Raw genomic sequence first — 17,537 nt, 5'->3', positions numbered from 1 at the left:
AAAATTCTCAGGAGGTTAAAGTTCACTTTCTCTGCTACAAAATGGGATTTTTGTTTGTTTGTTTGTGTTCTGGCACATTGACTATCAACCCAAAGTATTTATTTTGGTTTCCAAAAGAGTCTTGAGGACAAGCTGAGCAGCAGTTCATTTCTGTTGGAAAGACTCTGAAAGTGCTGGACAAACTCCCAGGCACTGTTCTCTTGTTCTGAGGAAGGAAGCCTAGAGGGCAGAAGCAAGGAAAGGAGGCAGCTCCCCTGGGGATGAAAGAAACAGGGTAGAGGTGAGGCTGCCTGGGTCCAGAATGACTAACAGAACTTTGCCCTATGTAAGCATTTACTATACATTAGCTGTTAATAATAATGGCAATTATGATGATAAAACTAGTTATAATAGTAAAATAACAGTGTTATGTCTTTGGTAGTTGAAGGCAATGACAATCAAAGGGTGGCGCTGATTTGAGGGGGAGGAAGGACATGCACAACTAGCCCCTTCCTGCTCATTCCTTCTGGCTGTCGTTTCCTTTTCCCAGAGCCCTAGACCCTTGTGACAAAGTCCTACAGAAATGCATCCAGGGTGCAAGATCATCAGTCTGCTTCCTCTGAGACCCAACCATATCCAACTCCTGCGCTAGAGATCTCCTTCCAGGGATAGGTCCTCACTCCAGGGCTTTCCCCTCGAAGGAGCTGATCCTATAAATTGGTCTCTTTCCTATCGCTTGGTAAGTATCCTCAGTAAGAACTCTCCACTTGACAGGTCTATGGACTGTAGGAGCAAGGCCACCACACAGGAGCAAAGGTTGGGAAAGGAAAAGCACACTAACCAGGCCTCCACCTGACACAGTTTATTTACACCCTGCAGAGCATATACATGCATGTTACCAGGTACCTGGGACACAGGAAGTGCTCATCAATGTTAGCCATTATCATAGATGCTTGGTACTTTACATATATTATTTAATGCTCTCAATGAGTGTATGGGATGGGTATTATCATCAACCCCACCTGACAGATGAGGAAACTAAAGTTAAATTACTTGCTCAAGATCACATAGTAGAAGGTCCAGAGCTCAAACTGAGGCCCCTCAGACTCTAAGTTCATACTGCTACACTCCGCATGGTTCTGCATCCTAACTTATCTGATGCCTCTCCCAACAACCTGTAAGATGGGTAGCAGGTGTATTTTCCTCATTTTACAGGTGAGGAAAAGGATTACATAATATCCCTAAGGGGAAAGTACTGGTTAATGGCTAAAGCAGAGTTCTACTTCTCATCCAGTGGTGCTCTCACCCTTGTCAACTCATTCTTCTTATACATATGCTGTAAGATTTTCAGAGTTTGATAATCCAACTGATATAGGTAACAGATAAATACAAATATATATTTCTGGCAACTTGCAGTCTTGTGATAAAGAGAAACCTAAACTCTAATTCCCATAAGTATGAGAAGTGTCCTTTTTGCTTCATTCAGTGACATTGTATCACACACATGTAAGCAAATATTTCATTAGAAAGGCAAAACATGACTTCCACTAGGATGCTTAAATAGGAAAATACAGAAGCATTTTGACTAGATCTCTGTAAACACAAGGGATTTTACTAAACTTATTTGATTACTGGGCTTCTGTTTCAAAACAAAAGGGCGACGGATTAGCATCATCAGCCAAATGATTCCAATACTATCCAACCCAGCAGGTCGCCCACCAGCTCAGTTCCCTTCCAATATTCAGATTCACTCCAGTTTTCATATTCAGTTACCAGCTGTGGGCCAAACTGCACGCTAACTTTCCTAGATACACCTCTCACTGGCTGCACCAGAGCCGCACGCACGGAAGAAGAGGTGGGTCAGATGGTAGCTAACGTTGCACTATCACACTGCTCTCCACATTAGTTGAGAAAAATCTTCCGTTCGCTGGTGCCTGCCAGAAGTGTTTCCATTCGAAGGAGCTCAAAGTCTGCTTTAACTCTGATGTCAGCTATTGCCAGCTGCTAATTCTGGGAACTCTGTGTTCTTTCATGCATCCATTTAGTCAACAAACACCTGTTGAGCCCTACTAGGTGCACTGTGTTAACTATCTAGGACAGTACTTTGCTTGTATTTGAGAAACATAAAAATATTTTTGCTTTGCTTTTTATTTGGAGAGATATAATACTGAAAAATTTTATACCCACGCATGAGAATATCTACAATGATCATGAAACATGAAATTGAATTTCTGTAATTGGTGCCGCCACTCTGGAAAACAGTATGGAGGTTCCTCAAAAAACTAAAAATAGAACTACCATATGACCCAGCAATTCCATTCCTGGGCATATATCTGAAAAAAAAAAAAAAAAAAAACTGAAAAGTTACACGTACTCCAGTGTTCACAGATAGCAGCACTATTTATAATAGCCAAGATATGGAAACAACCCGTATCCATCAACAGACTAATGGATAAAGAAGATGTGGTATACAATGAGAAATCACCTCACACCTGTCAGAATGGCTAATATTAGAAAGAACACAGCTAACAAATGTTGGAGAGGATGTGGAAAAAAGGAACCCTCATACACTGTTGGGGGAATGTAAATTGGCGTAGCCACTATGGAAAACAGTATGGATGTTTCTCAAAAAACTAAAAATTGAACTACCATATGACCCAGCAATTCCACTCCTGGGTATATATCTGAGAAAAACGAAAACATACATTTGAAGAGATACATGCACCCCATGTACATAGCAGCATTACTTACAATTGCCAAGATAGAAGCAACCTAAGTGTCCATCCACAGATGAACGCATAAAGAAGATGTTTTTTATATACACAATGGAATAATACCCAGCCAAAAAAACAAAAATTGATATCACTGATATGTGGACTCTAAAAAATAGAGCAAAATAGTGAATATAGCAGAAATGAAACAGACTCATACGGAGAACAATCTAGTGGTTACCAGTGGGGAGAGGGAAAGGGAGAGGGGCAAGATAGAGGGGCAAGAAGATTAAGACGTACAAACTATTATGTATAAAGTAAATAAGCTACAAGGATATATTGTACAGCACGGGGAATACAGTCAATATTTAACAACTATAAATGCAGTATAACCTTTAAAAATTGTGAATCACTATGTTGTATACCTATAATTTATATTGTGCATCAACTATACCTCAATTAAAAAAAAAAGATGTGCTATATATACACAATGGACTATTACTCAACCATGAAAAAGAATGAAATTCTGCCATTTGCAGCAACGTAGATGGACCTAGAAATTATCATGCTTAGTGAAATAAGTCAGAGAAAGAAAAATACGGTAGGATATTACTTGCATGTAGAATTTAAAAAATAATACAAATGGATGTATATAACAAAACAGAAACAGACTCACAGATATAGGAAACAAACCAGTGGGTACCAGTGGGGAGAGGGAAGCAGGAGGGGCGCATTAGGGGTATGGGATTAAGAGACATAAACTACTACATATAAAACACACAAGCAACAAGGATATATTGTATAGCAGCTGTCCCCAACCTTTTTGGCACCAGGGACTGGCTTCGTGGAAGACAGTTTTTCCACAAGTGGGGGTGGGGAGTGCGAAGGATGGTTCAGGCAATAACGCGAGCCACGCGGAGAGATGAGGCAGGCAGATGAAACTCTGCTCACTCGCCTGCCGCTCACCTCCTGCTGTGTGGCCTGGCTCCTAACGGGCCACAGGCTGCTACCAGTCCGCGGCCTGCAGGCTGGGGAGCCCTGTTGTACAGCACAGGGAATTATCTTGTAATAACTTTTAATGGAATATAAACTGTAAAAATACTAAATCACCATGCTGCCTATCTGAAATATATATAATATTACAAATCAATATACCTCAATAAAAAATTCTTTAAAAAATTAAAAGTCCTTAAGAGGCTTAAGTAAAAGAGAAGATCGTTGCCTCCACCATGCTCCCAGGCACCTTACTCTCTGAGAGCCCAGAATTACCAACAAATCACTGAGATGACTTATGGCAGCCTGAGCTATTTCTTCTGGAGTTCTTCCATCCAACTACTGACCATAGCTGGCTCTGATTACCTTGTGAGATCACGGACAGAGGTTTTAGGCATTGTTCCTTGGGTAAATAGCTATCAGAGCATGGCCAGTAGGCACCGGCGCAGTGTGTGTGTCCGTGGATTTCCTCCCTCTCTAAAGCAAGAGAAGAGCTTCAGGCACACCATGTCCAAAGAGGGCACGCACCACATGTGCCCCTTTACTTGCGTCCCATGGCAAGGGGAACTTGGGTGCATTTTATTTTATTTTTATCTATTTATTTATTTTCCTCAGATCGTTATTGGAGTATAATTGTTTTACAAGTTGTGCAGTTTCTGCTGTACAACAAAGTGAACTGGCAGTATTTACACATATATCCCCATGTCCCCTCCCTGTGGGGTCTCCCTCCCCACCTCCCTGTCCCATCCCTCTAGGTCACCACCAAGCATCAAGTTGATCTCCCTGTGTTATGCAGCTGCTTCCCACTAGCCATCTATTTTGCATTTGGTAGTGTAGATATGTCTGTGCTACTCTCTCACTTCGTCCCAGCTTCCCCCACCTGCCATGTCCTCAAGAGTCGGGTGCATTTTAGAACCAATGGAATAAGGGTGTTGTGCCGGATTTTATCACATGACTGGAAAGCAAACCGGGTGAGACTTTTGTACAATGAAGTGAGTGTCCATATCTGGGCCTTAACAAAAATACTACTTTGTTAAAAAAGAGGAGATCCAGTTGCTATACCGAGTTAGGAAAATATCCTTGCTCATTAGGAGATAGAAGATCACTTAAAGCTCTTCTTTCCTCGAAGTCTTGAAGCATTTTCATAAATGTGAAAAAAAGTAAAGAAAAGAAAAAAACTCTTCCTTTTATTTGAGAACAAAATGTAAGTGAAAGAGGAGGAGTCAGGCTCAAAATCCCACAGTTACACATCTCTTAGCTTAGACAGGTATTTCATGAATTCGTCATTGCAGTTTACTTTACTAAAGCATGATTAGGGACAAAAAGACATCCAAACTATAATTATATTCTTTCTAGAATTTACATTTGATGAGCAGGCCTATTTTTAAACAATCTTTGAGTGGAAAATAATTTGCTTTAAACAAACTCTTCCAGATGCGGAGCCACAAAGCTACGTCAACACCAAGTTGCTGCCCAACCACTGTCTGGAGGAACACGGGGCCTCCGGGTGACGAGACGCTGACCCTGTGCTTTGCCCTGGCACTGCTGGCAGAGCAGGGGGGCAGGTGAACACACTGTGGACACGGGGTGACTGCTCAGAGGGGACCGGCCACACGGAAGGAGCCTTTGCTCCTTCGCGGTCCCAGAAACGCTTATGAATTTTCCCTTAAGTGTCTTCATTACCCACATTTCTTTATCCCAATGAAAACAGTGTGGTTTCTAGAAACAGACCTCTATGTTAATGCTCAGTTCCTTAGAGCTAACAGTTGCATTCGGCTTTATTTCCCCTATCCATAACATAGAGATAAAGCCACCAACCTTATAGGGATAACGGGACACGAGATACCAGGCGCTGGGAAAGGCGGAACGAGCACAGCGGTTACCAGAGCGATGGGATTGCAGGGCGGTGGTGGCCTCAATCACCGATTATTTTTTTCTTTACATAGCTCTGTATTACTTGATTGGTAATATCAAGATTACTTGTGTAATTTTCAAAATGATATAAAGCTAAAAAAATCAAATAAAGAAAAAAACATGTAAGGCATCTTGCACAGTATCTGGCATATAGTGGATGTTCTGTAAATGGTAGCTATTATCATTACTTCAAAGTCTCAATTTTGAAATCAAACATCTAGGGTTCCTGGCACAGCTGAGTGGAAGACTGAAGTCTATTTTCTGTAAATGATAATGGAGGGGCAACTTGGCTGCTGCCTTAGGTATTGTTGAGAGATAACTATAGGAATGGATTCATATACATAATTCACTTTTCTGCCCACAAGAATCATTGACTGGAAAGAAATAATTTATGTACTGAACAGCTTCCAGGCAGTTTCACACAGTAATGCAGGAAAAATCTGAACTTAATACATCATCATGAATGTTGACATACCCTTGAAGCTGGCTTCTCACACCATCTGAAATCAGAGCCACACATTCACTCTCTATATAACTCAACTTCTGTCTTTCTTGAGAGGGATGCTTAGTTGCCCCGCGGCATGTGGGATCTTCCTGGAGCAGGATCGAACTCATGTCCCCTGCATTGGCAGGCAGATCCTTAACCACTGCACCACCTAGAATGTCCCTAATCCCTGTCTTTAAAGATGACACATTTGCTATCAGTTCATTGATTCTTAAATTTGTAATCATAAAGCAGAGGTGGAAGACTATTCCTTTCTTGGGCTGAACATCTTTAAAGACTAAATAGAGGTGAAACAGGATTTTGCAATTTCCTAAAGGTTTAGTTTCATATTTAGGGGTGAGAATGATTATGTTCATGACAGAGTAGAAAGAAAACCTGTGCCCCATCCACACATCAGAGGCAAATCCTATAGACCTCAAGGGAAGGAAAACATAACCCGTTAGCCAAATAATAACTTTGAAGTAGATTTCAAAGTGGAGAGAAAAACTGGGAAACAATTCATACAAGATTTTGCTCCTAGGGAGAAATTCACATTTTCCAGGCTAGCAGAGCATGCCAGCCAAACACCACTTGGCTTAGGATAACTGACAGGGGACTTCTCATTCTTATAAGTGTACAGAAAAAAATGATGCACCCAGTTAGAAGGCAGCAGGGTCTTATAAGGACAACAAGCTACAAAGTCACACTTCTGGCAAGACTGGGTATACAAACCATCTCCAATAGAGAAATCCTCAGGCAAGCCTAGTCCTAAGCCAAAAAAGACTACAAACCAGAACAACACTTTGCTTGGGTTTAGTTTGAAGGATGGGGGGAAATGTGGGTCTATCCCGATTTTATCTGAACATGTTTTTACACCCACGGAACCAAACCAGAGCATGGCAAAGCAGTGATTACTTTGTTCCCCACAGACGGTCAAGCATATTTAAATTAGAGACCGGTTTTCCCTATTCACTGTGAATTTTAAGATGCTGGCCAAGATTCTGGTATTGAAATTGAAGGAAGTGTGGCAGGGATTATAGTCTTTGACTGATATGGTGGTCATTTTAAAAGTGGAGGCAAGACAAATACACCTATTGAAATACTTTATACAGAAGCTGGAAGGATATGAGCGAAGTATCAGGAACCAAATTAACCACAATTTCCTTTAAATTTCTAGCATAGTTTAGGGCTAACTGGGTGGGAAGGCATATTTTATGGATAACATACCTCTGACTGGCTAGAAAATCAGCCCTAGACCACAGAGGGGAGAACACAGGCAGCTGGAGCCAGCAGGGTACCTGCCGTTCCTGGGAAATCCTGTCAGGAATTTCACTGAGGGCTCCAAGAACACAGCACACTCAGCCTCTGCTCTCAGCCAGTACTGCCCTTGGGCCCCAGCTACAGGGGTGCCTTTCCTGGACCCCATGCTTCAGATGGCCTCATTCTGGCCCTTTGCCAGCCATGCCCTCCCCACAGGGCCAAGTGGACATCTACCTACGTCCCACAACCGCCTTCTAGACCATGCTCTGTGCACCTGGGACCACCTTGTTCTTTTGCTCCGTCTTTATCACTCTACCATTGCCTACAAGACTTTAAGTACAACATTAAGAGTAATAGTGACTACCGTTACCCTAGGCTGTCTTCCACTACAGACAACTTCTTGGGAAGTTTTCATGATTAAAGGACCATGTGAACTCACCTCCTCAGACTGACGAAATAGGAAAATTCACAATTACTGTGTCCAAATCCATGGTGGTTCAAATCTAAGGCAGGAAGGTAGAAAGGCTGAGCTGCAGACCTTCGGCCTGAGAAGCTCACACTGTTGGTGGAACAGCGAGTAATCTCCCTGCAAAATGAGCCTCCGGGGAAACTGCTCTGCTTTTCGTAAAGGTGTTGTCAAGCCATCTGGCCATTCTGTGTGCAGCCCATCCATTTAGTGTTTCACCACAGCTGGTAGCTGTAATTGACTGAAAAGGCTGAAAATGAGCTTAGCTCACAACCTTCAGGTGAAGTGACCACGCAAGGCTTGATCAAGAATCCATGTTCATCTTATATGACTCTTCTGGAGAGAGAACATCTTGATTGTGGTAGAACTCTTTCCAAAGTGGCTTCAAACGTTTTTAGTTTCCTCTTGAACTGCTGCTGCTATATGCAAGTTATTTACAGCAAACGGATTTCCAATTACTACTGTTTTAGATAATAGACCTGCATCTGAGTTTAAAGACCGTGTCAATAGGTACTGTAACTAGGCTGCCAGCCCACAAGCCCCGATAAAGAACTCAGGCTGAATGGATTGCACTGGCAGTTGGGAATGACCTAAGGTGACCCATCGTTCGGTAAGCTGTTTTTGAGCCCACAAGTGGATTCAGCTGTGACTGTTTGGTATTCATTGAGGCAATATCTCAAGATAGATGTCTCTAGTTAACGTTAGGGAGTTATAAGATAAGTTTGCGTCTAGAAATAGTTATCATTGGTGGAGTGCCTACCATGTACCAGGCTCTGTGTTAAGACCTTTGTGTATATTATCACATTTAAATTCTCATAAAAAGCAGGTTATAACAATAACTACTAACACATCAAACCATCACTACATGACAGGCTGTACTGACAGCTTTATATGCAGGTCTCAGCTAACCCTATTACACCATTCGATGTGGCCATCACTATTCTTTTTCCCTAACAAAAGAGGAAACTGGGCTGTGGTCAGAGTAGGAAGCAGGAGGCTGCCACACAGTCAATAACTTAGATGGCCCTGCAGGGCTTGTGTTTCTACCTACTTACAGAAATACCCTGTTGTAATGTAGTTGGACTGATCACCATCATTTCACCACAGAGGGAAATGCAAGTGACTTGTTCAAGGTCATCCTGTTAGGAAATGTAAAGAGCTTGATGGGTACATGTCTCCTCAAACCCTTATGGGTTTTCTCTCCCCAAACCAATTGCCTTTCTGTTCTAGACAGCTTTGTCTATATATGTTCTTTGAAAAGTTGCACATAAGGTTTAAATGTTTTAAGAAATTATAGAGCTGGAAAAAATAGGGGTTTCTGCTACTATAAATGAAGTACTGGAACCTGAATTATGCAAGGCTGAGTCCTAAGATGGGCCAGCAAGTCATTCCCACATGAATTGGCTGAAAAGATTCTCCCTGAAGTGGGTTTGACCCAGCAGAGCCATTAGAACATTTCTTTTGGATTACTTGCTTTTCTTTATACGATTCTGTATTTTCTAAATTTTCTACAATGAGCAAGTGTTACTTTCTAAAGTAGATGTACGCAGATGACACTGAATGCATTCTCAAACACGCCAAGCTCTGCCCTTAAACTCTTATCTTCCTCTCACCGCTTCCAGTCTCCTTTCCAGAGGCAGGCACAGTGAGAACTTTGTATGAATTCCTCCAGCCCTGCACGGTCCTATAAGGACATCCCCATCTACACACAGCTACCGAGTGCTCAAAATGTCCTAGTTCAAACTGGAATGTGCTTGTAAGCATAAAATACACACTAGTCTTAAATATTCAGTATGAAAAAAGAGTGTAAAATATCTCATATAATTTGTATATTGATTACATTTTGAAATGATAATATTTTGGATATACTGGGTTAAATAATATATAATATTAATTTCGTTTCTTTTTACCTTTTTACATATAGGTACTAGAAAAAACTGTGGCACACATTATATTTCTGTTGGACGGCACTGCTTGAGAGTTTAGCCCATTTTTAATACATTTGTACCCTTACGTGTATATACAAATATATGGGTTTTTGGGTATTTTCTATCATAAATATGCATTACTTTTATACCTGAATTCAAACCTTTTTCTTAGAAAAGGAAGCATAATCTTTAAATGCACCAGGCACTAAATTAATTCCTTTTTTCCTCCCTTTCTCTTCCTCCTCCTCTCCTCCCCTCACCACTCCCGCCCCCCTCCCCCCATACTTCTTGACAACCTACAAAGCCTCAGAGTGAAGAAAGCAATCATTACTCTTGGCCTTACACATGTTGAAGTGAGCACACCTAATATTTGGATTAATTCAACACAGGTACAGGTTAACAACAGGGTATCCCTTGTTGGATAAGAGGAGGTGCTAGTCAATGGACGAAGGCTTTAGAGTTAATGGGTCCTCGACAAAAGACAGAGGAAACAGCTACCCTTGCCCATGATGACTGGCAGTTATTTTTAAAAGTCTAGATCCGAAATTTGCTGTTCTTATCATGTCATTTCTTTCATTCATATTTTTATTGTAATAGACATAGTCCCATTACTTTATGTTTGGTGACTGACTGTGCACTAACTCATTTTCAATTTGATCAATAGTGCCTCTAAAGTGCCACCTCCGATCAGCTACTGAATCCTGATAGTTGCTGGAAATAAATGCTGACAGGTGTGACCTATGTGATCCCTCTTTTACTAAGTTGTGACCAGTTGAGGTACTATGACAAATATTTTATAAGGTACATAATAGATTTTATTTTGTCTAAGTAAATATCTGACAAAGAATCCAGTTCAGTGGATTCTGTAGCAAATGACCCCAGACAAGTTCCCCTTTCTCCCCCACTTAAGAAAAGGGCTGTATATACATAAACAATTTACACAGACCACACTCGTGTCAATGAACTAGGAACACGTGCACATGCGGCATTCTTATGTTGGGCTGGAAGGGTGTTTACCACAGTCTAGCAAAGCCTCCGCACATGCAAAACATTAGCAGCGCTTCCATGGCCTCAGCGTAGACCCTCCTTGAGGGCAGAGGAGAGAAAAAGAACATCAGGCGTGAGCGGGAGTGCTGTGATCACTCGTTATTTTCATTCCTGTGAGTGCTTCGTGGTGCTCTGTCCCATCTGTGTGCCTTTGCTTACATGCTGTCTTGATAAAGGACTGCCGTTTGAGGGCCTGTGTATGCTTTTGCTCACTCCTTGCTGCCCCGAGACAAGCTTCCCAACGGGTAGCATGGGACATTGAATGGGGAGCTCCACGTTGTCTTCTAGCTGGTAATTCTCCCAGTCTAACAAATCAGATTTTCCTTGAGCAGATTCCATGGGAGCTGTCTTTTTTTTTTTTTTCTTTAGGAACTTTTACTGAGATACAATTGACATACAGTAAATTGCATGTATTTAAAATGTACACTTTGATATTTTTTTTCTTATTAGTAATGTATGTATGGCAATCCCCATCTCTCAATTCATCCCACCCCAACGCTCCATGGGGGCTGTCTTAAATGCTTCATATGGATAGGATATTTGGAAAGTGTTTCTTTTTATTTCCTCCTGGTCCTTGTCATATTTTCCTGTCATTCAAGGAAGAACAGAGAAAAAACAAAACAGACACAGAGACTAGGGTAATACAGGAATTCTCAACCTTTTCTGAAGTGCTATATATCTCTGCAATTAAGACAACCTTTCAAAACTTAAAACAATCTCCCTTAATTAGGACTGACTTCACCTGAGTAGATACCATCTGCTGGAGCCGCCCAACCCTGTCCTCTGTGGGTCTTGGCAGCTGCAGGTGCGCAGGGCCCCCCTCTCTTTTCCCACCCCTCTGCCCAAAAAGCTGCCAGGGCGCTCTCAGGCAGTATCAGCAGGCAGGAAGTGGGGTGGGAGTCAGGGGGGGTCTGCACCTACTAGCAGCTGCCTAAGTCGTAGGCAGGGGAACCTTTCTGCAGAGAAATTCAGGTCAGCAGATACTCAGAACCAATTTATACCACATGCTACCCAGCTGTGGACGTAAATTCAAATGCTTAGAAAGGACCTGGACTGCCAGTCGCCTTATTTTTTTCCCTATCTTGGGCTTGGCACCCAAAAGAATAAAATGAGAGCAGTTGGACTTCGTGGTTTAAAGGGAATTATTAGGCAACTGGAAGGAAGTGAAGGCAGCACAGACCAAGGCAAGCTGTCTTCATGGAACATCATGTACCAGTGATGAAATGTCAAGACCCATCGTTGTCCCAGGGGTGACGTCTACACAGGCTTAGCAACCTGCTCGCTCAGATTTAACCGAAAGACACGCTTGACAGATTATCAGAATCTTTGGGAGAGGGCAATGGGTGGAGTGGGGAAAGGAGTGAGGTAATTTTAAAAAATGACTTCATAATTTTTAAAAAATAAAGCACAATATTATCACCTCAGTGATTTTTGCTACAGTCTCTTCTAGTAAGATGTGAAATAGAAGTTTTGCCAAAAGTAGAGAAAACATTTCCAAATAAGTCATTATCGATTACATTACAGCTCTAAAATAAAAATGTCTAAACATGTGTTTGTCCTGAATCAGACTTTAGTGCTTTTTTGTTAGAGCTTTACTGTGGAAGAAATTCGACTTTTTCTCATGCTACTTCCTTAACAAGACATTACTATGGCTTTAACAAGTGGCTAAGAGCTGGGTTCATAATTTTATATTACATACTGAAAAATAATTTTTTACATTCCCTCATCAATAGGAGAACATTAAATGATTACCTCTGCAAATTTGTTCCGATTGGCTTGCAAGCCAACTTTAACTACCTCAAAAGGGTTGACCACAATGGCTTCTGTTAGTCCAGATCCCAGTCCAGCAATGGCAAATGTCTAGAAAAATTAAGTCAATCAATACTTTAAAACAAGTTATCATGTGTATGGGATTAAACATCCTACTCATTACACTCTGCAGCTGAATGTTATAATGAGAATGGAGAAACTCACATAAATGCACCATATACCATTACTAAACAGCTTTAGATCTTGATTAGATGCTGACAATTCATGAAGAAGAAATTACAGAAGCCGCAAACCACATCCTAACAATTCAAAATAAAATGTCAAAGCCCCATCAACAATGACTTTGTCCTTTAATGAAAAGAAAGGTTGTTTTACTTAAGGTGGATACTGAAACATCTGCACATGTAACAGCTAAAGGAGAGTCTGACTTGTAAAAGGAGGGCTTCATTTTTAAACATCTACTTAAATACATTTATCGAGCATACCAAAATATTCAAGGAGCAGAACCACAAATAAAATGTTTATAAAAAGTTAAATTTCAGTAACCAAACAGTATACCCGAAAATATTTGTGTATAGCCATATTCTTAGAGTCACTGTTTTAGGAAATTAAGAAACAAAAAAATTATTTTAAAATTCATTATTTTTCTGTCTTTTAAAACTGAGCCCTATTCTTCTAGACCTAGAAGCTGAGGAATAAATGTTGAGGTCAGAAATAGCTAGGTTGTCTTGAAGGGCTCAACTAAAATCTAGAACATTTATCAAAAGGTGGCTGTGTATCATGTTATTTGCTATTAAGAATTTCTGCACTAGGAAAGAACAACTTTCTAGAATTTTCCTCTGAGTAGAATGCTTAAGGGATGTTCAGAAACTACGTATCGAAAATAACCACGAAAATGCCATGTGTGTTAGCTGCAGCTCTGTGTTTAAATCACTGAATCTTCTAAAGAATACGTGGTACATGTATACAATGGACTATTACTCAGCTGTTAAAAAGAATAAAATAATGCCATTAGCAGCAACATGGATGGACCGGGAAATCATCATAGTAGGTGAAGTAAGTCAGACAGAGAAAGACAAATATCATATGATATCACTGATATGGGGAATCTTTAAAAAATGATACAAATGGTAGGTTAACTCACATATACAGAATCTAAAAATGGTACTGATGAACTCAGTGACAAAAACAAGGATGCAGACGCAGAGAATGGTCTGGAGAACTCGAGGTTTGGTGGGGGCGGGGGGTGAAGGGGAAGCTGAGACGAAGCGAGAGAGTAGCACAGACATATATATACTACCAACTGTAAAATAGATAGCCAGTGGGAAGTTGCTGTATAACAAAGGGAGTCCAACTCGAGGATGGAAGATGCCTTAGAGGACTGGGACGGGGAGGGTGAGGGGGACGCGAGGGAGGGTGGGGGGGGAGTCGAGGGAGGGAGGGAATACAGGGATATGTGTATAAAAACAGATGATTGAACTTGGTGTACCCCCCCCAAAAAATAATAAATAAATAAATAAAATTAATAAAAAACCCCGATACAAATGAACTTATTTACAGAACAGAAACAGACTCACAGAGAACGACTTATGGTTACTGGGGGTGGGGGGAAGGGTGTGGAAGGGTGTGAGGAAGGGATAGATCGGGAGTTTGGGATTGACATGTACACACTGCTTTTTTTAAAATAAAATGCCTTTCCAAGAAAAAAAAAAAATCACTGAATCTTTTACAAGCCACAGTTTTCTCATCTGTAAAAGGGAGGCAATAATATCTAATCTTTGTATTTAATAATGTTATTATAAGGGTCAAAATAATGTGTGAAAGCCCTTTGTAAAGTGCTGTACAAAAGCACTGTTACTGTTGCACAAAGAGGAAGAGTGGGATTGTATACAGATTCTAGGAGAGAGGGAATAACTAACAATGTTTTCCTTTCATGCCCCTTCATTACAATTTTAAACACATTTGTATAGGGTAACAGACCAAATATTTTATTCATTTATCTCAGACTTCCATCAAGGAAGCCAAAAGCAGAGAAAAAAAATGCTAGTCCCAAACTCTTCTGACTGAAAAAGCTAAAATCCAGATGTTCAGGTTTTTATTACCACACGCAATCTTCCAAGTAATTCACTTTTTTGTTCTTCTATAAAACTCAGCTACATTTGCTGTCAGAACTAGTGTTCAGCAGTCCCTTGTCAAAAGAATTGATCAGCTATCAGCAGGTCATGTTACTCAGATTGTACCAGAGACTAGCGGTAACCGTTGAGTTCCCAGCCTCCCCGGCTTTTCATGTGAGAGCACCAGGGGACATTTGACGGCTGTTTAAGCATCTAGCTGTATCAAAAAGAAACTGGAATAAATGAGTTCAAGAAAAGGGAAAAACTGTATACAGTTTGCATGAATTCGGTGAGAGGAGCTGGAGTGGCCAAATGCTTTTCTGTTTGAATTCTCAAGAAAGAAATGCAGTCTCTCACGTGGTACCAGTGCTCGACACGGAACAGCCAGCTGGCCCCCTGGAAACCATATTTTATTGTCCTTTGCTCAGAAGTTTATAATCCTCTTTTTAGCAAGATGTTTTCAAAGTGAAGGAAGATATTCAGGGAAGACACTGAGGAATTAAAGAAAAACCTCAGCTAATTTTAGGACTCATGGTACCACTTCTCCTGACATGAGAGACTGCTTTACAGCCCCCTTGTTGAGCAGGAGGCTGGACCCGAAGTTTCTTTGTTATCACACAAAGTGACACTATTAGATTTCTTAATTGCATCCTTCCTAGAAAGGGACCACGTATGGTTTTTTAAATAACAGCTACTTCTTCTTAATGAATCTTTGCAAGTAAAGTCATGAAGGAGTGGAAGCTCAGAATGCTGCCCCTCTGGCTGAGTTCTGAGGTGCATTCCAGCAGGTACACCGGGGGGGCTTTCCTAGAGGTGGGAAGGCACATCGCCAACTGGAAGGCCAATGCAGATTTAGTTTAGTTCTGTCTTGTCTTGCAAGTTTGGGGGAGAAATTAGTGCATCGGTTCTCTCTGGGGCTCTCACTGGACACATGTGGATGGAACCTCTTGGTCAGTATGACCTGTTTTGTGAAAAGCAGCGAAGTCACTAAGAAGGAAAGGAGTGGTATGGGCAAATGTTTAAATCACCAAATGACTTTCATGTAACAGCTGAGATGTGTCATTGTAAGATCACTATCCTCCCCGACTATAAGAGGCCCCTCAGGCTGCATCTGACCACAGAGTGACCTGCAGTCCTGTACGTACTACAGCTTGAGCAAAAGCTGGAAAAGTGACCGGTTAGGAGATAACTTTAGGTACATTGACTTTCACATAAATAGATATGTGCAGTATGTACGTAAACATAGGCATGTTTTGGCTTTCAAAGGGTCTTTGACAAGTGTACTCTTTATTTTATATTCCTGACCATATCTCATATGGGCCTTTCCACACATATCATTATTATCATAAATTCATCACTGGGAGCTATAAAATAGCCAAATTGTGAGTTATTAGGAAGATGGCTTTCAACAAGTAGCTGAACATCGAATAACTCAAATTCATATTTTAGTAGCCGAGCTTGGGGAATCAAAAGGGTTTTTGTTTCCAGGTTTTGCTTGATGAAATAACCCACACACTTAAGTATAATAAATACTCTCACTTACCAATGCTGGTGACAGTGACACATATCCCAGCAATTTCTTGTACTGCTCAAAGGTGAAAAACTGTGAAACGAAACCAAGCCCAGAGATTTATAACAATTTCCTGCAACAAACCTTTTAATTGACTCAAATTTCTTTAGTCAATCATTATATTCACCAACATTTTAAAAAATGATAAACCACTGAACACAGTTTTTAATCCAGTCTCGGGTGGCTGCTATAGAATCTTACTCGAACATTCACGTTTTCAAATGCAGCTATAATAACCTACAGAAGAGCTGATGGAATCCTTTACAGCAGTAAATGAACCATACAGCTTCCATTTACCATGACCATTTTCAGTTTCCCCAGACATCAATAGACTTCTCTTTTATGGCAGTGATTCAAAATTATAGGTATAGAGACCTGAAAGCTTTGGTCTCCTACATTTTCTCTATGACCTGCTTTCCCAGTGAATGCCCAATTTTCTAACCCACATGTAAAAGGCAGCCACTTCTCAGCTTTAACTCGCATTTACATTGCTGTGTGTTTTCTACTGTTCCATGGGATTTCTAAACACTCAATGATGATGAGGATGCCACGATAAACTAGCGAAGGACCCAACAAGCACATCTAGTCCATCCTCCGCCTGAAGGTAAGACTGTCCTCAACCTGAATGAAGAAAGAGAGCTGATTATTCCTCCATTTAAAATCGGATGATGATTATTTTGGTTCCTTCAGTAGATGATATTTAATATAATTTTTTCTGTAAATGGATTTCTATGGAGGCAAATCTAACCAATCACTTTGTATAATATGCCCCAAATAAATTTTTCTCCCCTCTTTCTATATTATACATTTTGGACAACAGTCTGCTTGTCCAGAGCATGATGTTTTGCTCCTGGGTACTCTGCTGGGTAGCTACCAACATCACTGATAAAACACACTCTTAGGTCCTGCTAGGGTCTGATTCGCAAGACCTCAGAAATGGCCTGGGTGTTTTATTGTCTTAAATGTCTCCTACTCCATTACTTTATAACCCAGTACTATGGGGCAAGACATAAATGTAGATTTGAGAGCCAAATAGTATTCTGTTGTTAGAAAGAGGTAGTTCCATGTAAACATGGCTCTCATGAGTCTTTCGGAAGTTCCAGAGGCATTACATCACCAGATAGATTGATTCTCTTAAAGACTCAGGAACGGTTTTTGTGCTATGTTCCTTTAGATCAACTATGGATGTAGATTTCTGTAGAACAGAAATTCATTCATTCACTCATTCAATAAATATTTATTGGTTCTACACACTGGGGATGCAGCGGTAAACCTTGCCATCTGGCTCTTACAACCTAGTG

At 40.8% G+C, this 17,537-nt stretch overlaps 1 protein-coding gene across 6 annotated transcripts in view; it reads right to left on the bottom strand.

Moving 5' to 3' along the window:
- The window catches only part of SLC25A21 (solute carrier family 25 member 21), a 478,694-nt gene that overhangs the window by 31,131 nt on the left and 430,026 nt on the right, over positions 1-17,537 (bottom strand). For all 6 annotated transcript variants that reach the window (XM_057720563.1, XM_057720567.1, XM_057720564.1 and 3 more), the window contains 2 exons: positions 16,210-16,269; positions 12,535-12,642 (listed from right to left, as the gene is read on the bottom strand). In XM_057720563.1, coding sequence (XP_057576546.1) covers positions 12,535-12,642; positions 16,210-16,269 — 168 coding nt within the window. The remainder of the gene's footprint in view (positions 1-12,534; positions 12,643-16,209; positions 16,270-17,537) is intronic.

Source organism: Hippopotamus amphibius, chromosome 2 (genome assembly GCF_030028045.1).
Source record: "Hippopotamus amphibius kiboko isolate mHipAmp2 chromosome 2, mHipAmp2.hap2, whole genome shotgun sequence".
In the NCBI taxonomy this organism is placed as follows: domain Eukaryota; kingdom Metazoa; phylum Chordata; class Mammalia; order Artiodactyla; family Hippopotamidae; genus Hippopotamus; species Hippopotamus amphibius.
The sequence above is the reverse complement of the archived record's forward strand: the minus strand, read 5'-3'. Positions and strand labels throughout refer to the sequence as shown.